The sequence below is a fragment of the Rhinopithecus bieti genome, unplaced genomic scaffold (genome assembly GCF_001698545.2).
Source record: "Rhinopithecus bieti isolate Rb0 unplaced genomic scaffold, ASM169854v2 scaffold_17882, whole genome shotgun sequence".
Classification (NCBI taxonomy): domain Eukaryota; kingdom Metazoa; phylum Chordata; class Mammalia; order Primates; family Cercopithecidae; genus Rhinopithecus; species Rhinopithecus bieti.
In genome coordinates this window covers 929,567-952,943 of record NW_016809462.1, presented here as the reverse complement: position 1 = coordinate 952,943, position 23,377 = coordinate 929,567, and the positions used below count along the sequence as shown (strand labels likewise).

The window sequence follows — 23,377 nt, the reverse complement described above, 5'->3', positions numbered from 1 at the left end:
CGGCTCACTGCAACCTCTGCCTCCAGGGTTCAAGCGATTCTCCTGCCTCAGCCACCTGAGTAGCTTGGATTACAGGCGCCCACCACCATGCTCAGCCAAGTTTTGTGTTTTCAGTAGAGACAGGGTTTCACTGTGTTGGCCAGGCTGGTCTCGAACTCCTGATCTCAAGTGATCTGCCTGCCTCAGCCTCCCAAAGTGCTGGGATTGCAGGCATAAGCCGCTGCGCCTAGCCAAAACATATCTTTTTTTAAACTGAAATATCCAAAAATGCATAACTGATCAAAGAAAAATACCTTATCATTAAAAAAAATCCTCCTTAATATTCCAAAATGACCCATACACTGCACGGTGGTTAAGCACATGGGTGCATACGCAGGCTGCCAGGGCTTAGGTCTGAGCCGCAACATTTGACCAGGGAAGGGACCTGGATTAGTCATTGTTGTCCTAAGTTACACACCTTATGGGGTTGTTGAGGAAGAATCAATGACATTTTCATGTATAGCATTTGAAACACAATGTAGTACCTAATATGTTGAATAAGTTGTATTATGTGTGTGGATGTGATTTTCCTAAGAGAAACATATGCATGTATTGATCTGCCTAGTATATAATACACATTCAATAAGATACGTGTGTGTGTATATACGTGTGTGTATGTATACCTACACACATGATTTTCTTAAGAAAGTTTTAGAAACTTTAGAAACACAGGAGCAAACGGCCGGCCAAGATGCGTTGATTGTGAGGTCTGATTTTGAGAGCCATTTAGCTTTCTGGCAGCAATTGACTCTGTCTGTTAAAGGGCGGCTCTTGGAAACCGGAACGAGAGGAGGAGGTAGCTGTTGGAAAAGCTGTGAGAGCTGTTGTGAGAAGCTGAAGCAGTGTGGGGAATCCAGGCCCCTTGTTTGTCACTAACTGTTTAACTCTGTTATGAACGGGATACATGTTTATTCTAGAAACTTAAGAAATTACAATTGAGAGGGAAGTTTTGAAAGATAGCATAGAAATCACCTAAGCCCAAGAGAAAAACCTCTGTTAATATTTTGGTCTGTATCGTTTGAGTCTTGTGTGTATATGGATGTGAATAAATGTATAGTCCTGTGCTTTTTTTGTCTTTTTGCAAAAAAAAAAAGAAACACTGTGGTAGTCACCAGTACCTAACAACCTTTTAAAACCTCATATATCCACAGAAAATAATATTTGAGCAGCCTCCTGGCGTCAGTAAGACTGCTCCTGAGCCCATGGGCCTGACCAGCAGGCTGTCCCTTGCACTGACAACCCTGGTGTCCTCACACCCATAGCCTACTCTAGGAAACCGCACTGCTAGCCTGCAGGCCCTTCCATACCCCATGTCATCTGGAGAGGCTGCTGGACCTTCCACCCCACAGATGTGCTGTAATGGAGTCAACCTTCCTCCCATGATTGGTTTCCAGAGGAAAGGTCGTCTTGAAAGGTGACAACCAAAGGCTGCCTTAGTGTAATCTCATCTCCCTCAAATGAAGACCTTTTAAGTTACAGAATTTGCAATAAAGTCAGATTGCTAACATGAATGACCTGTTCAGGTTTATTCAGTGAGCGAATATGAAATGTATTTATTTATTTTTGAGACGGAGTCTGGCTCCGTCACTCAGGCTGGATGGAGTGCAGTGGCTCAATCTCAGCTCACTGTAACCTCCGCCTCCCAGGTTCAGGCAGTTCTCCTGCCTCAGCCTCCTGAGTGGCTAGGATTACAGACGTGTGCCACCACACCCAGCTAATTTTTGTATTTTGAGGCTGAGGCGGGCAGATCACGAGATCAGGAGTTCGAGACCAGCCTGGCCAATATGGTGAAACCCCGTCTCTACTAAAAACGGAAAAATTAAGGCCGGGCATGGTGGCTCACGCCTGTAATCTCAGCACTTTTGGAGGCCGAGGCGGGCGGATCACAAGGTCAAGAGATCGAGACCATCCTGGCTAACCCGGTGAAACCCGTCTCTACTAAAAAATACAAAACCTAGCTGGGCGAGGTGGCAGGCACCTGTAGTCCCAGCTACTTGGGAGGCTGAGGCAGGAGAATGGTGGGAACCCGGGAGGTGGAGCTTGCAGTGAGCTGAGATCCAGCCACTGCACTCCAGCCTATTTCACCATGTTGGCCAGGCTGGTTTCGAACTCCTGACCTCAGGTGATCTGCCTGCCTCAGCATCCCAAAGTGCTGGGATTACAGGCATGAGCCACCACCCATGGCCTGAATATGAAATTTAAAAACAGACTTTAAATCCCCTCCTTTTGTGTCATTGCTACTCCCCCCCACCTCCCTCACTACCACCCATATTTGCCGTTACCAGAAGCAGGAATGTTACGTTTAAGGGGGAGTTCAAAAAAGGTTTAGCAGAGAAGGAAAAGAGCATGTAGCTCTGAGTCTTGGCAGGCTCCTGGCCTTCCACAGTGGGCCTGGAAAGCTAGTCTCCATGGGGGTCTCGATGATCCAACCTTACTATTGCCAAGGGCTCTCCACGCAGAGGCCACATCGTCAGGGTTTAGGCAGTAGCATGGGCTATGGAACCAGCTTCCTGGGGCAGCCGCTGGCTCTGCCACTTGTGAACTCTGTGACCTCAGAAACATCACTTAACCATGCTGTTTCTCTGTCCTCATCCTTCCAATGCAGATGGTCACAGGACATACCTCAGTGTTAGAAGGAAAAATTAAACATATGCAAAACTTTTAGGACAGTGTTAACTCCTTAATTATTGGAAAACCTCTTAGCACAGTGCTAAGTCCTAATAATTAGTTCTTTTTTTTTTGAGACGGAGTCTCGCTCTGTCACCCAGGCTGGAGTGCAGTGGCCGGATCTCAGCTCACTGCAAGCTCCGCCTCCCGGGTTTACGCCATTTTCCTGCCTCAGCCTCCCGAGTAGCTGGGACTACAGGCGCCTGCCACCTCGCCTGGCTAGTTTTTTGTATTTTTTTTAGTAGAGATGGGGTTTCACCGTGTTAGCCAGGATGGTCTCGATCTCCTGACCTCGTGATCCGCCTGTCTCGGCCTCCCAAAGTGCTGGGATTACAGGCTTGAGCCACCGCGCCCGGCCAATTAGTTCTTAATTATTCACATAGCAGTGTCAGGAGGTTACAAAAATGCAATTAAGATGATTTTATGTGAGAGCTGTGGAACGAACATAATATTTGGGGTAAAGTTGGTCTGACTGACTTCTCAAACCAAGAGCTTTCATGGAACTTCATTTTTCACTCCAACCTCAGACCTACGCGTAGTTCCTAAGAAAATAGCTTTGTTCTTTTTGATGCCAGGTTTTTTTTCCCTGTTGCAAGATGCTGTTTCTGAGTTGGAAGATTAGCCCAAGACTACTATGCAGGGCACTTTCAGGAGTGAGTGGCTGTTGGAACCCCCCTCCTAGATGGCTTCCCACTGTCCACTGGCACACATCCCCTTGCCCTGCCACCTCCGAGATTTCAGGCTTTTTCTTGCTTCTCTGTTTTCATTCTGTTGCTTTTTTTTTTTTTTTTTTTTTTTTGGAGTCTCGCTCTGTCGCCCAGGCTTGAATGCAGTAGTGCAGTCTCAGTTCACTGCCCTCTACCTCCCAGGTTCAAGTGATTCTTGTGCCTCAGCCTCCCAAGTAGCTGAGATTACAAGTACGCGCCACCATGCCTGTCTAATTTTTGTATTTTTAGTAGAGATAGGGTTTCACCATGTTGGCCAAGCTGGTCTCGAACTCCTGACCTCAAGTGATCTGCCTGCCTTGGCCTCCCAAAGTGCTGGGATTACAGGCATGACCCACCATGCCTGACCACCTTTTTTTTTTTTTTTTTTTAATTGGCACATAATTGTACATGCTTACGGAGCACAAAGTGATACTTCAATACATGTATGCATCGTGCAATGATTAAATCAGGGTAATTAGCGTATCCATCACATCAAATGTATCATGTCTTTGGGGTAGGAACATCCCAAATTCTCTCTTCTAGCTATTTCAATAAATGCAATACCTTATTTTTTTTTTTTTCTGAGATGGAGTCTTGCTCTGTTGCTCAAGCTGGAGTACAATGGCACAATCTTGGCTCACTGCAACCTCTGCCTCACAGGTTCAAGCGATTCTCCTGCCTCAGCCTTCCAAGTCGCTAGGATTACAGGCATATGCCACCACGCTTGGCTAATTTTTGTATTTTTAGTAGAGACGGGAATTTCACCATGTTGGCCAGACTGGTCTTGAACGCTTGACCTCAGGTGATCCACCCTCCTTGGCCTCCCAAAGTGCTGGGATTATAGGTGTTAGCCACCATGCGCAGCCCTGTTTTGTCTGTTTGTTTGTTTTTTGTTGTGTTTTGTTTTTAACTCAAACTGCCTTGGCTATTCAGAGTTCTTTGTGGTTCCATGCACATTTTACAACTGGTTTTTTTTCCTTATTTCTGTAAAGAATATCATTGGAATTTTGGTAGGAATGTTACTGAATCTATAGATGACTTTGGGTAGCATGGACATTTTAACGGTACTCTTCCATTGTCTTCCTCACCTTCCTCCTCCTCACTCTCTGGCCAAACTCCCCTTGTCAGCCCCACTCAAGTCCCCACCTCCTCTGTCCAGACTTCCCGGGATAATCTGGCTTCTCACTCTCCCACTCCTCTGAATGCGTCAAGACAGCCAGAGCTCGGTGTAAACCTGTATCCCGGCTTTCGTATTCTGTATGTTTTCCCAGTTAGCCCAGCCCCTGCACTAAAAAGGAAGCCTCCTGAGTTTGGCACTTAGACTGTTCTACACGGAAGTACATCATTCACATCCCCCAGTGTGAGCCAACCCCTTACACGACTGGCCAGATGCTGGGACTGAGAGGGCCATGAGGACCATGAGGGCCCTGCTGCATCCACGCAGAAGTAGGGAACCAAATAGAACAACAGCCTGACCCCTGCGGCTTTACCCTCGGAGGGTGAATGGCATAAAAAGACCCAAGTGTGCAGTGATTAAATCAGGGTAATTAGCATATCCATCACATCAAATGTATCATTTCTTTGTGGTAGGAACATCCTTCATCACAGAAATACCAAAAGAGAGAAAAACGGGCAGATGCAAATGTTTCTTCTGCCGGCTAGTCTGAGTTCTCTTAGAGTGTCTAAAGCAGGGTGGTATTTGTTAGATGTGGGTACTCTATAATTTTAGAGAGAAAAGCAGAAAGACAGAAAGGGCCTCCATTTAGGCCACAGAATGCCTTTTTTTTTTTTTTTTTTTTTTGAGACAGAGTTTCGCTCTTTTTGCCCAGGCTGCAGGGCAATGGCACTTCTTGTCTCACTGCAACCTCCGCCTCCCGGGTTCAAGCGATTCTCCTGCTTCAGCCTCCCAAGTAGCTGGGATTACAGGTGCCCACCACCATGCCCGGCTAATTTGTGTGTGTGTGTGTGTGTGTGTGTGTGTTTTTAAGTAGAGATGGGGTTTCACCATGTTGGCCAGGCTGGTCTCAAACTCCTGACTTCAGGTGATCCACCCGCCTCGGCCTCCCAAAGTGCTGGGATTACAGGCGTGAGCCACCATGCCCGACTTTCTGAAAAAGAAAAAAATATTTGAGATTGTTTAAAATTTTCCAGTTTTTAATAATTGAGAGGCTGCTTTCTCATATTTTCCCTTTTATCTCCCCTACAACCTCTCTTGAGTATATACCTTCTGTTTACATTCTCCACATAGGACTGGACAGCTCCTCAGACCTCATCTCTTCCCCAGGAAAGAAGGGGGCCGCTTATCCTGACCCCAGCAAGACCTCTGTAGACACAGGGCGAGTCAGTCGGCTGGAGAATCCCAGTCAGTCTGCATCGCCCAGGGTCGCCGAGTGCAAGGCCAGGTCTCCAGTCAGGCTCCCCCATGAGGGCAGCCCCTCCCTGGGGGAGAAAGCAGTGGCTCCCCCCGACTGTAGCAAGACTCGATCAGCATCGGAAACCAGCACGCCCCACAATACCAGGAGGGCGGCTTCCCTCAGGGGAGCGGGACCTGGGGCAGAGGGAGTGACACCAGCCGGGGCTGTCCTGCCAGGAGACCCCCTCACATCCCAGGAGCAGAGACAGGGAGCTCCGGGTAACCACAGTAAGGCTCTGGAAATGACAGGAACCCATGCACCTGAAAGCTCCCAGGAGCCTTCCCTGTTGGAGGGAGCAGATTCTGTGTCCTCAAAGGTACCGCAGGCCAGCCTCTCCCTTCTGCCATCCACTGACACCACCAAAGAAGCATGTGGCCGTGTCTCGGGGCACTGTTGTCCGGCGGGGAGTAGAGAGAGCCCTGTGACGGACATTGACAGCTTCATCAAGGAGTTGGATGTTTCTACAGTGAGGTCTCCGTCTTCCCAGATGGGGGACAGTGGCTGTCAGGAGGGCAGTGCTCAGGGCCACCCACCACCCGGGGCTGGAGGTGGGAGCTCCTGCCGTGCCGAGCCAGTCACGGGGGGCCAGACCTCCTCCCCAAGGAGGGCCTGGGCTGCTGGTGCACCCCCTCACCCACAGTGGGCCTCCCAGCCTTCGGTTTTAGATTCAGTTAATCCCGACAAACATTTTACTGTGAACAAAAACTTTCTGAGCAACTACTCTAGAAATTTTAGCAGCTTTCATGAAGACAGCACCTCCCTATCAGGCCTGGGCGATAGCACGGAGCCGTCTCTGTCATCCATGTATGGCGATGCTGAGGATTCTTCTTCTGACCCTGAGTCACTCACCGAAGCCTCGCGAGCTTCCGCCAGGGATGGCTGGTCCCCTCCTCGTTCCCGTGTGTCTTTGCACAAGGAAGATCCTTCGGAGTCGGAAGAGGAACAGATTGAAATTTGTTCCACAAATGGCTGCCCCAATCCACCCTCGAGTCCTGCTCATCTTCCCACCCAGGCTGCCATCTGTCCTGCCTCAGCCAAAGTTCTATCATTAAAATACAGCACTCCGAGAGAGTCAGTGGCCAGTCCCCGTGAGAAGGCTGCCTGCTTGCCAGGCTCATACACTTCAGGCCCAAACTCTTCCCAGCCATCTTCACTCTTGGAGGTGAGCTCTCAGGAGCATGAAACCCATGCGAACATAAGCACTTCACAGAACGACAGGCCCTCGTGTGCAGAAGAAACCACGGAAGTCACCAGCGCTAGCTCAGCCGTGGAAAACAGTCAGCTGTCTAAAGTAGCCAGGCATTTTCACAGTCCACCCATCATTCTCAGCTCCCCCAACATGGTAAATGGCTTGGCACGTGACATGCTAGATGATGAAACCCTGAATCAGTACCAAACAAGCATTAATGCAGCTGCCAGTCTGTCCTCCTTCAGTGTGGATGTCCCTAAGAATGGAGAATCTGTTTTGGAAAACCTCCACATCTCTGAAAGTCAAGACCTGGATGACTTGCTACAGAAACCCAAGATGATGGGTAGGAGGCCCATCATGGCCTGGTTTAAAGAAATAAATAAACATAACCAAGGCACACATTTGAAGAGCAAAACCGAGAAGGAACAACCTCTGATGGCTGCCAGAAGTCCCGACTCCAAGATTCAGATGGTGAGTTCAAGCCAAAAAAAGGGCGCTGCTGTGTCTCATAGCCCTCCTCAGCCGAAAACAAATCTGGAAAATAAGGACCTGTCTAAGAAGAGTCCAGCAGAAATGCTTCCAACTAACGGTCAGAAGCCAAAGTGTGGTCCGAAGCTGAAGAGGCTCAGCCTCAAGGGCAAGGCCAAAGTCAGCTCCGAGGCCCCTGCTGCGAATGCCGGGAAGGCTGGGGGGACGGACCACAGGAAACCCTTGATCTCACCCCAGACCTCCCACCAAACACTTTCTAAGGTGGTGTCACAGCGGCTCCATGTAGCCGACCGCGAGGACCCTGACAGAAACACCACAGCCGCTCCCAGGTCCCCGCAGTGTGTGCTGGAGAGCAAGCCACCTCTTGCCATCTCTGCGTCCCTGAAACCCTCGGTGTCTGACACGAGCATCAGGATGTTCGTGTCGCCCCTGACCTCTCCCAAGCCTCCTCCTGAGCAAGGCGTGTGGAGCAGGTTCCACATGGCTGTCCTCTCTGAACCCGACAGAGGTTGCCCAGCCACCCCTAAATCTCCTAAGTGTGGAGCAGAGGGCAGGGCGCCCCGTGCTGACTCTGGGCCAGTGAGTTCCACAGCATCTAGGAACGGCGTGTCCATGGCAGGGAACAGACAGAGTGAGAAGCACCTGGCCAGCCACGTGGACTCCGCAGCAGACACAGCCCAACCCAGGCCAACTGGCGAAAAAGGAGGCAGCACAGTGGCCAGCGATCGCCTTGAAAGAACAAACCAGCTGAAAATTGTGGAGATTTCTGCTGAAACAGTGCCAAAGACTGTATGTGGTAACAAACCAGCTGAAAGTGACAGACAAGGAGGGTTCTTGGCCCAGGGCAACTGTCAGGAGAAGAGTGAAATCAGCCTCTGTCGCCAGGTCACAGAATCATCCACAAGTCACCCGTCCTCACTCCCGTCTCATGCCCCACAGGCGGAGCAGGAAATGTCACGATCATTCGGCGTAGCGAAACTGGTGTCTTCCTCCTCCTCCCCTCAAATGCCCATTAGAAAGGCAGATTCCTCCCAGGGAAAATCAAGCCTGATGTCCGACTCCGTAGGGGTGCCCAGAAGTGGCATTCCAGGGGGTCCCTTGGGGGAGGACCATCTCTACTTCACCCCAAGGCCAGCAACCAGGACCTACTCCATGCCAGCCCAGTTCTCAAGCCATTTTGGACGGGAGAGTCACCCCCCACACAGTCTGGGTCGCTCTCCTCGTGACAGCCAGGTCCGTGTGACAAGCAGTGTTGTCCCCGAGGCAAAGGCATCCAGAGGTGGTCTTCCCAGCCTGGCTAATGGACACGGCATATATAGTGTAAAGCCGCTGCTGGAAACATCGAGGAATCTTCCAGCCACAGATGAAGGGGATATCATTTCAGTCCAGGAGACGAGCTGCCTAGTCACAGACAAAATCAAAGTCACCAGACGACACTACTGCTATGAGCAGAACTGGCCCCATGAATCTACCTCATTTTTCTCTGTGAAGCAGCGGATCAAGTCTTTTGAGAACCTGGCCAATGCTGACCGGCCTGTAGCCAAGTCCGGGGTTTCCCCATTTTTGTCGGTGAGCTCCAAGCCTCCCATTGGGAGGCGGTCTTCCGGCAGCATTGTTTCAGGGAGCCTGGGCCACCCAGGTGATGCAGCAGCAAGGTCGTTGAGACGCAGCTTGAGTTCCTGCAGCGAAAACCAAAGTGAAGCCGGCGCCCTCCTCCCGCAGATGGCCAAGTCTCCCTCAAGCATGACACTGACCATCTCCCGGCAAAACCCACCGGAGACCAGTAGCAAGGGCTCTGATTCGGAACTAAAGAAATCACTTGGTCCTTTGGGAATTCCCACCCCAACGATGACTCCGGCCTCTCCCGTTAAGAGGAACAAGTCCTCGGTGCGCCACACGCAGCCCTCGCCGGTGTCCCGCTCCAAGCTCCAGGAGCTGAGAGCCTTGAGCATGCCTGACCTTGACAAGCTCTGCAGCGAGGATTACTCGGCAGGGCCGAGCGCCGTGCTCTTCAAAACTGAGCTGGAGATCACCCCCAGGAGGTCACCCGGGCCTGCTGGAGGCGTTTCGTGTCCTGAGAAGGCCGGGAACAGGGCCTGTCCAGGAGGAAGTGGCCCTAAAACCAGTGCTGCTGAGACACCCAGTTCAGCCAGTGATGTAGGTGAAGCTGCCCAGGATCTGCCTTTTAGAAGAAGCTGGTCAGTTACGTAAGTATCTGTCCCCACTTTTATTTCAGATAAACTTGTTTCATTTTGAAATAGTTTTAGATTTATAGAAAAGTTGAAAAGATAATGCAGAGTTCCCACTTTTTTTCTTTTTTTTCTTTTTGAGATGGAGTCTCGCTCCATCGCCCAGGCTGGAGTGCAGTGGCACGATCTCCGCTCGTTGCAACCTCTGCCTCCCGGGTTCAAGCGATTCTCCTGCGTCAGCCTCCTGAGTAGCTGAGATTACAGGCGTGCACCACCATGCCTGGCTAATTTTTGTGTTTTTAATAGAGACGAGGTTTCACCATGTTGGTCAGGCTGGTCTCAAACTCCTAACCTTGTGATCTGCCTGCCTTGGCCTCCCAAAGTGCTGGGATTACAGGCGTGAGCCACCGCACCCAGCCCCCACTTACTTCTTACCCACTCTTCCTAATGTTCACATCTCTCAAAACCACGGTCCATTTGTCAAAAGTAAGAAATTAATGTTGGAACAATACCATTAACTACAGACTTCATTCAGATTTTGCTGAATAAATTCTGCTAATACCGTTTTTCTGTTCCAGGATCCAGGATCCACATTGCATTTTAGCCTCCGTGGTTTTTAATATCACTGCTGGAGAAATAAAAGTGCCTGCAGGGAAACGTGTTTACCAACGTGTTGCTCTGAGGAGAGGCTTCTAGAGGACATGGCACTTAAGCAAAAGCAACCTGAGAGGGGTGTGCAGGGGAAAAGAGTGCAGCGCAGTGGGGAGTTTGGACCTTTGGAGGTGGCTGGAGTTGAACGGAGAATTTCTAACAGATTTTAATATATTTTACTTGAGGCCAGGTGTGGTGGCTCATGCCTGTAATCCCAGTACTTTGGGAGGCCGAGTCGGGTGGATCACTTGAGGTGAGGAGTTCGAGACCAGCCTGGCCAACATGGTGAAACCCCATCTCTACTAAAAATACAAAAATTAGCTGGGAGTGGTGGCGTATGGCTGTAATCCCAGCTACTCAGGAGGCTGAGGCAGGAGAATCGCTTGAACCCAGGAGGCGGAGGTTGCAGTGAGCTGAGATCACGTCACTGCACTCCAGCCTGGGCAACAAGGGTGAAACTCTGTCCAAAAAAAAAAAAAAAAAAAAAAAAAACCCGGTGGCTCAGGCCTATAATCCCAGCACTTTGGGAGATCGAGGCAGGCGGATCATTTGAGGTCAGGAGTTCAAGACCAGCCTGGCCAATATGGTGAAACCCTGTCTCTACTAAAAAAGTTAGCCAGGCATGGTGGCAGGTGCCTGTAGTCCCAGCTACTCGGGAAGCTGAGGCATGAGAATAGCTTGAAGCCAGGAGGTAGAGGTTGCAGTGAACTGAGATTGTGCCACTGCACTCCAGCCTGGGCGACAGAGCTGACTCTATTTCAAAAACAATAAAAATAAAAATATTTCACTTGGACCTATGTATTGAATATTTTAAAATATGTCAGAAATGTCCTGTTAAGCTCCAGCATTGGTCCCATAACTTCTTGAGGGGATCTCTGAATTCATAGCAATTCCCCTTGCCATTGGCAGTGAATGACATTTCTGTTCAGCACTCAGGATTTATTCTTCCATTAGTTTGGGATGGAAGTTGTGACTAAAAAAGCATGATGAACAGAAAATACTTGCAGTATAGTAGAAAGGAGATCATTTTAAATGCATTCTTATAAAATGAAGAAATTGCTTTTTTCTTTAATGTTCTTCAAATATATTTATATTATTTAGTTTGGATCAACTTCTGGTCTCAGCGGGGGACCAGCAAAGATTACAGTCTGTTTTATCGTCAGTGGGGTCGAAATCTACCATCCTAACTCTCATTCAGGAAGCGAAAGCACAATCAGAGGTGAGTGAAACACAGTTCAGGAACATGAACTGCGGCTGTGTGAGTGCCCGGGTATGTGCCACCCGCCCAGACAGCCGAGGAGAGCCCGTCCCGAGTCCTGGAGACGGAGGACTGCCTTGGGTTGAGCGTTTCACAGCTCAGTCTGACTTTGGCCTCATGTGCTGCTAGCAAGCTTCAGAAGCTAGACCTTGTCTTGAATGTTCAGGTGCCAGATGGGTGTCACTGCTGTTTTCATCTCCCAAGTAGCAACTAGTTACCATCCTCCTGACTTCTATGTGTAGAGTTTGTTTGCAGAGAGTCCTCAAAGCAGAGCTAGGCATCTTGGAAATAATGCAGAATGACCTCAAGTACCTTTGGCCACCTAACCGTAGACATAAACTAGTCAAGGGAGCCACCTGCTGGTGAGAGAAGAGTTACATCGGTGTAGTCCCACCCTTGCCCTGAAATACTGTGGACCCTTGAACAACATGAGGGTTGGGGCGCTGACCTTCATGCCGTGGAAAATCCGCATTTAACTCTTAACTCCCCCAGAAACTTAACTACTAACAATCTACTGTTGACTGGAAGCCTTACTGATAACATAAACAGTCAATTAATACAAGTTTCGTCAGTTATATGTATTATATATTGTCCTCTTACGACAACGTAAGTTAGAGATAATAGAATGTTATTAAGAAAATCCCAAGAGGCCAGGTGCAGTGGCTTACGCCTGTCATCTCAGAACTTTGGGAGGCCAAGGCGGGCAGATCACTTGATGTCAGGAGTTCAAGACCAGCCTGGCCACTATGGTGAAACCCTGTCTCTACTAAAAATATAAAAATTAGCTGGGCGTGGTGGTGGGTGCCTGTAGTCTCAGCTACTCAGGAGGCTGAGGCGAGAGGATTGCTTGAACATGGGAGGCGGAGGTTGCCATGAGCTAAGATTGCACCACTGCATTCCAGCCTGGGCGACAGAGCAAGACTTCATCTCAATTAATAATAATAAGAGGAAGTGTATTTACTATTCATTAAGTGCAAGTGGCTCATCATAAAGGGCTTCATCCTTGTCATCTTCACACTGAGCAGGCTGAGAAGGAGGGAGGGGCTGGTCTTGCTGTCTCAAGGAGGCAGAAGAAAGCCCGAGTGTGAGTGGATCTGTGCAGTTGGAGCCCGTGTTGTTCAAAGGTCACCTGTAGAAGAGCATCTGAACCCTGGAGTACAAGGAATTACAGATAAAATCTTTCAGTAAATCAGCTATGACAATAAACATTGACAGAAGAAACCGTAGGTTCACATCTAGGATACTAATCTGAAGATCAATTTCTTGGGGCTAGACATAGAGATTTGAACCCTAATGAATGAGTATTTTCTATTTAGAGAAATAAATATGAATGTTTCTTTAGTGGTAGTATACCTGGGTCACTGAAGTCATCTAAGAGTGTGGTTCCAGAAATTCAAATATTACCCAGAGAGGAGCTGTGCAGTTTCTCAGCCAAGGACCAGCCTTGGCGCCTAGTGAGGAGTTGGCCAGGATGTGAGGCGAGAGGTTGGGATAGAGGAACCAGTCCCTTCAGGTTCCACTCCCTTCTGATTCTCAGCTGCTGGTTTGGGTCTGTGCAGTTAAGAAATGCCTTGACAGTGGCCGGGCGCGGTGGCTCAAGCCTGTAATCCCAGCACTTTGGGAGGCCGAGACGGGCGGATCACGAGGTCAGGAGATCGAGACCATCCTGGCTAACACGGTGAAACCCCGTCTCTACTAAAAAATACAAAAAAACTAGCCGGGCGACGAGGCGGGCGCCTGTAGTCCCAGCTACTCGGGAAGCTGAGACAGGAGAATGGGTTGAACCCGGGAGGCGGAGCTTAGAGTAGAGCTGAAAGCCGGCTCCTGCACTCACCCTGGGCGGCAGAGCAAGACTCCGTCTCAAAAAAAAAAAAAAAAAAAAAAAAAAGAAATGCCTTGACAGGAGGATCATTTGAGGCCAGCAGTTCGAGACCAGCCTCATCAACATAGTGAGACCCCCATCTCTCAAAAAAAAAAAAAAAAAAGATTAAATTAAAAAAATTAGCCAGGCGTGGTGGCATATGCCTGTAGCCCTAGCTACGTGGGAATCTCAAGCAGGAGAATCAGTTGGACCCAGGAGTTTGAGGCTCAGTGAGCTATGATCGTGCCACCGTGCTCTGGCCTGGGTGACAGAGCAAGACCCAGTCTCTAAAAGAAAAGCAAAATGTTTTGAGATGCTAAGCACTCTCACTTTCAGTAAGAGGAGGGAATAGCCCCTCATCTCTCTTCCTCCTCCCACTTGTTATTACAATAAGGAAATACTTCATGTATGAAAGTTGCACTCTGAGACCAGTCAAGGGGGCACAGGTGGGGTCACACGTTGCCAGGCCCCCTTTGCCCCATACATTTTAGTGTTAGATGAAATGTCAAAGGAGAAGACCAGACTGTCCAGCCAACCACAAGCAAGATGTACATCTTCAGGGACCTCAAACAGCAGTATGGCCAGCATGCCAGAGTGCTGCCCAAGGGGGGCTTATTCTAGGGCCTTCCTCACCCGCTACTACTCACGCTCACCACGAGGCAGGGTTGTGGTTTGAAGACCATTCCTATTCATCAGAACACAGCGTTCTTTTCCCTTTCTTATTTTCTCAGTGTCTTCAGAGAGGAGCGGTGAGCAGGGCTATCCTTACTCTGCCATCCTCAGTCTAGAAGCTTCCTGCCTTGCTTTTTCCAATGAGTATGGTTTGCAGGTACTAAAAATAGAACTGCACAAACCTATTTTCTGTGTCCTTGGCAGTGCTGTGAGAGATTCGAGGCTGAAAACTCTGGCCCCCTGACTTCAACACACCCAAACCTTGGAGAGCTCTTGATGGCTGATCTTGCCGCCCTGAGACTGCTGAGGCTCTCAGAGGCAAAATTTGGCTCAGCAATCAGCTTCTAGCATATCTGTGTCCTTAAACACCACTGGAAAAAATGTGAATACATTGAAATGTTGGTGATTTGACTTGTCTTGGAATGCAGGAGGGCCTCATTTTCAAATATTGTCTCTTTGCTCCAATAAAACATTTAAATATCTGAGAAGTTTTCCTATTTTCAGCATCATGTTACCTCCCAGAAGCTGGATAAAGACCATTTACTGGGCTCCATATTCCCATTTTGGTTTGGAAAGCCTAGTCAACCTTTCTCCCCATCGATCCATGTGTGAGCACACATAGGGTTGAAGGTGCCCAAGCAGTCAACCTCCTAACTGCCCCAAAAGTGCTGCAGGACAGTCTAGGTTTTGGTTGGAGTGAACTTTGGGGATTTTTGAGACAGTCTCACTCCATCACCCAGGCTGGAGTGCACTGGCATGATCTACACTCACTGCAACCTCTGCCTGCTAGGTTCAAGCAATTCTCCTGCCTTAGCCTCCCAAGTAGCTGGGATTACAGGTATCTGCCACCATGCCCGGCTAATTTTTGTATTTTTTAGTAGAGATGGGATTTCGCCATGTTGACTAGGCTGGTCTCGAACTCTTGACCTCAGGTGATCTGCCTGCTTTGGCCTCCCAGAGTGCTGGAATTACAGACCTGAGCCACTGCGCCTGGCTGTGCTTTCTATTTTATGACATCAATTAATTAATTGCACCTGAAATCCAATGACCTAAACGTGGGGAGGGAGATGTAGAAAACATATGGCCTCGATATGCTGTTATCCTGCCTCTTGCCACTGACGCTTATCTTTCTGCTGTTGCCAGGATTGGCTTTGCTAAATTGTAGACTTCAAGAATTATAGAATAAAGGATTCTCATCATGATCAAATTATGTGCTATGATTTTTTTTTTTTTTTTTTTTTTTTTTTTTTTTTTTGAGACAAGGTCTCATTCTGTCGCCCAGGCTGAAGTGCAGTGGCGTGATCATGGCTCACTGCAGCCATGACCTCCCAGGCTCAGGTAATCCTCCCACCTCAGCCTCCTGAGTAGCTGGGACTACAAGCATGCATCATCACACCTGGCTAATTTTGTAGAGACAGGGTTTTGGCACACTGCCCAGGCTGGTCTCGAACTCCTGGGCTCGAGATCTGCCCACCTTGGCTTCCCAGAGTGTTGGGATTACAGGCATGAGCTACCACGCCTGGCTGAGAGCCAAAGAACCTTTCGGGTCCGCAGTGAAAAGCCCTTCCAAGAGGATTGACATCAGAGCTTCCTTACTCTTGGTACAAGGGGATATGTTTTTCTTTTTTTCTTAATTTTTTGCAGCTCCAGCTCAAAGGATAATTTTTGTTTGTTTTCACTAGAATAAAGAAGATGTTTGCTTCGTAGTCTTGAATAGAAAAGAAGGCTCAGGTCTGGGATTCAGTGTGGCAGGAGGGACAGATGTGGAGCCAAAATCAATCACGGTAAGTGACAAAGTCATTAGGCTCTCAGGAAAATCCCTCCTTAAGCAGCCTCAGAATGTGATCAGGGCACAAATTCCAATCAGCGGGTTCAGAGATTGCTGGGTTTCATTCCCAGCTACCAACATAAAAAGGGAGAAGTGGGAGAAGTAGTATGTAAGGTTTTCGTTGACAAAGACAAGCATTTTTAACAAAGAGCTGACATGTGTAGGCCATTTCCAGTCCCTATAAACACAATTCGCTATAGCCTTATGATTTACCTAAATATTTTAAGCAGTAGGAAAACATTAGAATCAACTGGCCAAACTTGTGTTTGTTTATACGATTACTTCTTTCTCAAAAACAGTCACTGAAAATTTTACATCATTCAAAAGCCTTCGGGACCATCCAGAGGGTCACCTTCACCGCATGAGCCCAGGCCTCGTTCATCTTCGTATTCCCATTGCCTCCTGGATGCGAGGCCCATGTCAGACGCTAACAAGAAGTTGAGTTAAAAACAAAAAATGTGTGGAGACACTGGCATTGACATTTGTGATCCATCCCCCGCACTGAATGTTTTTTAATAAAGCAAGTGTCTATATGATTTAGAAAAATTGTCCTTAGAAAGTTCCTTTACTACAAGACCCAACACAGTGGCTCATGCCTGTAATCCCAGCACTTGGGGAGGTCGAGGCGGGTGGATCACCTGAGGTCAGGAGTTCGAGACCAGCCCGGCCAACATGGTGAAACCCCGTCTCTACTAACAGTACAAAAATTAACCAGGCATAGTAATCCCAGCTACTCAGGAGGCTGAGGCAGGAGAATCACTTGAACCTGGGCGGCCGGGATTGCACCACTGTACTCCAGCCTGGGCGACAGAGCGAGACTCCCTCTCAAAAAATAAAAAAAAGAAGGTTACTTTACTACAGATATGCAGTTAGTTACTTTCTCCCTTTTACTAGAAATCGTAAGTAGATCTGGTTTTTGTTCCCTTTTCCTTTCCTCGTCCCAGGTCCACAGGGTGTTTTCTCAGGGGGCGGCTTCTCAGGAAGGGACTATGAACCGAGGGGATTTCCTTCTGTCAGTCAACGGCGCCTCATTGGCTGGCTTAGCCCATGGGAATGTCTTGAAGGTTCTGCACCAGGCACAGCTGCACAAAGATGCCCTCGTGGTCATCAAGAAAGGGATGGATCAGCCCAGGCCCTCTGCCCGGCAGGAGCCTCCCACCAATGGGAAGGGTTTGCTGTCCAGAAAGACCATCCCCCTGGAGGCTGCCATTGGTAAGATGATCATTTCAACAACCAGCAGGGTGTGAGCTACTGCAGAAGGAGGAGATTCTGGTTGAACATGAAGGGAAGTAACAGCTAACTTCTAGATCTGAAAAATTAAATGTAGCAAAGTCTAGTGTGTTTGGATGCTTCTTACAAAAGCAATGTAACAAATAAATTAGAAAAAATTAGAAAAATTCCCCCAGTAGTTCAGGCTATACTGTGGAAGATTTAAAACAACTGCATAACAGTTTCCCTAAGTGTCCTAAGAAGGAATCTCTTTTATATTCACACCCTCTTGTTAGGACTGGTAAGGAAAACAGGAAACTACTGTGATGGGGCAATCAGCATTGAAGGAGAAATTCCAGAACTAAGATTTATCCTTGGGAAACAGCAAGGTTGTATGTATTCTTTCCTGGTTTAGAAGAACAGAAGGAAATGAGGGGGCAAGAGTGTTTTGTGTCTGAAAACAGAAACTGCAGCCTTAGTCAACCAAGAATAACTCACTGGAAGAGGTTTAGAAGCAGATTTTCTATGTGCCATCCATATTCAGAGCCTCAGAACCACGTACAGCGTCTGTTTCTGCAGTGCGGGCTGTTTAATGCCCTGTTAAGTACTGCAGACGTCTGGAGTGCTGTTCATCTTGGCATTCAGGGGTAACGTCTTTTTTTAGTCAAGAGGGCAAAGCAGAGGGTATGGGTTGGGCATTGCCTTCTGGGAGGGGCCTTTTGTTCCTTGACCATATCTCTCCCTGATGAGGGTAGCTGGATTCCTTTCTACAACTTGGCGTTCTTGTGGGCCAGAGCTGTTTGTAGTCCTTGCTGAAAATGGCTCCGATTCCATTTAACAAATGAGAAACACTTCTTGTCCAGACGCCTCCGTGGTCATGTCCCCAGTCTTCCTTCTGTGTCATTTCACTTTCCCTCTTCCAGAGGGCTGAGGCCCTCCCCAATGCAGAGAAGCACGTTGGTCATCAGATCTTGTCATGCTTGCCCTTGCCCCAGAACTGTCTTGACCGCTTGGCGGATTTTCAGTGGGATCTTTGTAAACTGTCAAAGGAAACCACTTCATCCTCACAGCTGCCAGTTTTTAAGCCTCGTGAACTCAGATCTGGATGGTCCTTCTGTCATTTATAATCACTCAGTATTCCTGCAGCAACTTCAGGGCCTCTGGCCTTGAAGCAGAGCCTGCAGAGCTCTCAAATGCTGAGCGCCTGGAGGGCTTAACCTCGCTCAGTTGCCTGTTCTTTAGTCTCCCTAACCCAGGTCTACCTTGTCCTAAGCGGTTATTACTTACCATAACACTGACAGCGTCCTTCAGGCCCTGTGGAGGGCCTTCTTTAAGTCACGACTGTGGACTGGCCTTTATGTCCGAAGGAGACAGTGCTAGCTTGGCTTCACACCTAGTGACCACAGGAAGCAGGCAGTTTAGTCCATCTGTTGTGGTCCTTCCTCTGCCTCCCAATCAACTAAGTGTGCCTTTGCAGTCAACTCTAACGTCCTTGGCTGATAGGCAAGGGAGGGAAGTACAAGGAGGCAAGTTTACAATCCTGATTCAAACCCAGCCCACCTTCCCAAAACCAGCACACAGAGCCAGCATCACCATGGAAACGCATCTCCTCACAGTGGAGCCAGATGCCAGTGGAGGCAACCCCAAATGTGTCTGTGAAGACAGCCATAGCCAGGGACAGGGTTTCCCTTTGCAGGAGCAGGAGTGGCAGGAGCGGGGAGACAGGAAGCTCTCTGGGTTCCTGGGGGCTTTGGAGTCCATTCTAACAGTCTCACATGAGGCTGGGCATTTTGGTGCTGCCAAGTCTTGGTACCAGAGGGTGATGTTCTGCTGCCATTAGCAGCCAGGGTTGGCAGAAAATCAAATTTGGAGTCCCAAAGTGTGACTTCAGTCCTCACTGAGAAGTGCACAGCCTGTGTTGGGGGCTTAACAAGAGCACTTTGCCTTCTGGGGATTTCTGCTTGGGCATGAAAGCATTTGCCAATGCTTGCAGAAAACACAGAACAAAGGATGCAAGTAGAGCAGCAACACAGCCCAGGAGGGCAGCCCCAGAGTCGGGAGGCCAACAGTGCTACTGGGCTCAAGTGCTGTTATAAGTACCCCAGGGTAGATGGGACTTGAGGGTGCCAGAAGTGGTGCCAGAAGTACATGGGGCTGGAGGCAATGCATCCGCGGGGACTTGGACAGATGGCATGATGAACAACTCTGTCATTTTTATCTTGATGCACGCTGCTGCTGCAGGGAGAAGTGTGGCTGTACACGATGCTCTGTGTGTTGAAGTGCTGAAGACCTCGGCTGGGCTGGGACTGAGTCTGGATGGGGGAAAATCATCTGTGATGGGAGATGGGCCCTTGGTCATTAAAAGAGTGTACAAAGGTAATGTCCTAGACCACTCAGTCAGCCTTCTCTCACCTGTCATCTTTCCGTGGATGTCTCAATGAAAAAAATGCCTTCCATTTAGAAATGAGATTTGTTTTTAAAAATCTACACTTTTTTTTTTGTTTAAAATCTAAAATTTTGTTTTTAATGCTTTGTGACATACAAGGTTTATTCTGTATGGACACGTATTAACTCAGGCCATCCACAAGGCAACCCTACTGGGTGGGTGTCATCATTATTCCCATTTTACAAAAGGAGAAACTGAGGCACTTAGGTTCACACAGCTGTAAGTGGCAGAACCAGGCTCCAGCCCAGGTGGTCTGGCCCCAGAGCCTCAGTCCCTGACCCTTATACTGCAGCCATTCCTCACTCTGGGCCCCTGTCTCTGATGTGAACACACCACACTAAGTAACACCAGTAGACTTGCCAGTCAGGAGTACTTAATACTGGCCAAGATCTCATTGACTTAAAATACTAGACTTGTAAATGCTAGACTGCAAGAAAGTAATACAGTCCAAGCACAGCTTTTGTGGGAAAAAAAAAAATGGGGGGTAGATATTATTGAAATGCTTGGTAAATATACATCTCTTCATCAACTTGAATAATTCATTTTTTGGTCTTGGGCAGTTTTTCAAACTCTTATATTAACAACTCATAATTGTACTAATAATACTAAGTACAATTGTATGAACAATATCGATATGTAATTATACTTACAAATACATCAGAAACCCATTTAAAATTACAGTATGTAACACAGTAAGTAGGTTAGCAAGTAACAAGATCAATTCTTCTTAGCTAAGGATTGTTGTTTCTTTAAATGACCATCTAATTAATGACCTTGAGCTATTTCTACAATTGCATAGTCATCCCAAAGCCTCTCCCAACTCTTGACCTGTAGTGTTAATAGGAAAAAAAACTTTAAAAAAATTTATAGTTACGCTTAAAAAAACCTCTGTGGATCAAAAGTGGAAATGAAGCCTCTGTGGTAAGCAGGGCTGCATCCTTGGGGCCCAGAGGAAGCAGAGGATGAGAAAGAAATGTGCACTGGAGGCTGGGGTCTCAGCGCCCACCCAGGAGCCAGGGGCTCAGCACCCCTGTGGGCAGCCGGAGCGAGGCATCTTGTGATGCAGAGGTCTGGGACCTGCTCTTTTGCCAGTGAACTGTGGTCACAACAGGTCTGCTGTACTCGAGTGGCAGCCAGGACAGGCTGTCTGCTCGCAGCCCCTGGAGCAAGCAAAGAAGACACGCGTAAATCAGGAGTCGGGTCTCTGTTACATGTGAACCTGTGGTACCAGAGTAAAGAGAAAACCTTAGACTCATTAATTGTTCAAGTTGAAAGAGCAGCAGAAGGAGGGAGAACCAGGCTCAGGCAAGCATGTGGCAACTTGGCTATAAGAGCCCTCACAACAGAAAGCTCTCAGACGAAGGGTACAGGGCAACATCCATTGCCAGCAGACCTGAAAAACAGGACACCCCATTCATGACAGAGGCAGGAATGTTACCCATGAAACAAGACCAAGAGGGTATTCAGAAGGAGCAAGCAAATATGTAAAAAAAAAAAAAAAAAAAGACAAAATTCAGGCTGGGCGTGGTAGCGCATGCCTATAGTCCTCAGCTCCTTGGACTGCTTGAGCCCCAGGAGTTCAATACTAGCCTGAACAGCAGAGCAAGACCCTGCCTCTTTAAAAGTAAAAACTAAATGCACATATACCCTCATTAGTGAAAATGGAGTTAAATATATCTTTAAATTAATGAATAAAAGTAAAAAGTAGACTAAATCCATGTGAAGATAGAATTTGTAAAATAGAACAGAAGAAACCATTAAAAATGCAGTATAGGGAAATAAAGAGATGATTACAAAAAGGTAATGAGAGAAAGAGTTCCAAAAGGAAAAAATTGAATGAGAGGAAATACTTGCAGAAATCATGACTAAGAATTTTCCAGAAGTGAAAATATGACAGGACTATGCAGACTGAAAAACTCATCAAGGGTAAAACAGTCTGAATTTATTAAAAAAAAAAAGCCTTGTTAGCCAGGCAGAGTGGTGCACACCTGTGATCCCAGCTACTTGGGAGGCTGAGGCAGAAGGCTTGCTTGAGCCCTCGACTTGGAGGCTGCAGTGAACAGGATTGCACCATTGCATTCCAGCCTGAGTGACAGAGTAGGATCCTGTCTCCAAAAAAAAAAATAAAATTGAAACCTTGATATAATAAAGTTTCAGAATATAAAGAAGAAAATCTAAAAAGCCAAGAGAAAATTCTAGTTTGCTTTCTGTGTACAACAATCAGAATGGCCGCATGAATGCCTGGAGCCAACAACACCTTCAGAGGACTGAGGGAAAATGTCCATCACCTGAAAACACAGCACCCAGCTAACCTGTCATTCAATAGGGTAGCTAAAGTGGAGATATTTTAAGACACTCCTGAGAGGAGCAGGAGTGGCCACCTCCATGCTTGGTCACAGGACATGTAGCCTCTGTAATCCAAGGGGACACAACCCAAAAAAGCATGTGTGCCTGCGAACCAAAGGACCAGGGCAGATGCCAACTAAAGCAGCACATCGGCTGGGGAGGCCAGGCTTGGGGACCCCACACTAGAAGAAGCCACAGGAGAGATGACATCCTGTCATCTGTCTCCATCTCTTGTCTCTTGCTTTGCTCTGTCTCCAGCAAAGCAAGAATATGATGTCCTGGACAACTCAGCCTTTGTCTCTAGCATCTGGCCCCAAATCCGTGAAAACTGCTGTGGAAATGGATAGAGAAGTGTCAGTCCCACAGACTAGCACTTTAGATGCTCTCATGTGCAAGCCCGTGGTTTTGTTCCTGGGGAAAGCCATTCAAGTATTTCTGAATATTATACGGCAGATTGCACCTTTGGAAACTAGTGAGTCTAAAGATTTCATTATCTGGCCGGGCACGATGGCTCATGCCTGTAATCCCAGCACTTTGTGAGGCTGCGGCAGGTGAATCACTTCAGGTCAGGATTCATCTTCTTATCTCGTATTTCATACTTACAGAGTAATTTCGTGAGTACAGTTTTTCTGTTCATTTTGTCTTCCTGTGTCTTTTAGCTCAAGCATTAGAAAACAATGTAGCAATACTGATTTCTTGAGTAAGGCTATTACAGAACAAGCATTTGAATCATAAAGAAATTTTTTTTGTTTTTTTTTTTAAACAGAGTCTCGCTCTGTCACCCAGGTTGGAATGCAGTGCCACAATCTCTGCTCACTGCAATCTCTGCCTCCCAGGTTCAAGTGAGTCTCGTGCCTCAACCTCCTAAGCAGCTGGGATCACAGGCCTGCACCACCACACCCAGCTAACTTTTTGTATTTTTAATGGAGACAGGGTTTCACCATGTTGGCCAGGCTGGTCTCAAAGTCTCGGCCTCAAGTAATCCACCCACCTCAGCCTCCCAAAGTGCTGTGATTTACAGGCATGAGCCACCGCTACCCCGCCTGAATAATAAAGGAACTAAATGTCAGTATCTCTAAAGCTTTCTTTAAGGTCAGGGAGTTTATGAAAAAAATTAGAAAATAGTTATTTTTAAGCTCCTATATGAAGCTGCAGTGTACACTGTCACTAGTACAATTTTAAGCTGCTCCAAAATGTTCGTCTTTCATCATTTTACCAAATAACTCAGCAATAAATAAGCCAAGAAGTACAAAAATTAGAACTATTATTTGCCAATAATGACAAATTGTCTTCCTATATGTTCTTTCTGATTGAAAAAAATCTAAGAAAATGTCAAGCCAGGCCGGGCGCGGTGGCTCAAGCCTGTAAATCCCAGCACTTTGGGAGGCCGAGACGGGCGGATCACGAGGTCA

General features: G+C 47.7%; 1 protein-coding gene across 6 annotated transcripts in view; it reads left to right on the top strand.

Moving 5' to 3' along the window:
• PDZD2 (PDZ domain containing 2) overlaps window positions 1-23,377 on the top strand; it is a 498,374-nt gene that overhangs the window by 467,155 nt on the left and 7,842 nt on the right. For 5 of the 6 annotated variants that reach the window (XM_017889458.1, XM_017889456.1, XM_017889457.1 and 2 more), the window contains 5 exons: window positions 5,662-9,712; window positions 11,447-11,564; window positions 15,819-15,920; window positions 16,909-17,176; window positions 19,415-19,549. In XM_017889458.1, coding sequence (XP_017744947.1) covers window positions 5,662-9,712; window positions 11,447-11,564; window positions 15,819-15,920; window positions 16,909-17,176; window positions 19,415-19,549 — 4,674 coding nt within the window. Of the gene's footprint in view, window positions 1-5,661; window positions 9,713-11,446; window positions 11,565-15,818; window positions 15,921-16,263; window positions 16,532-16,908; window positions 17,177-19,414; window positions 19,550-23,377 lie in introns of those variants that run through there. The other variant, XM_017889459.1, reaches the window with a different exon arrangement.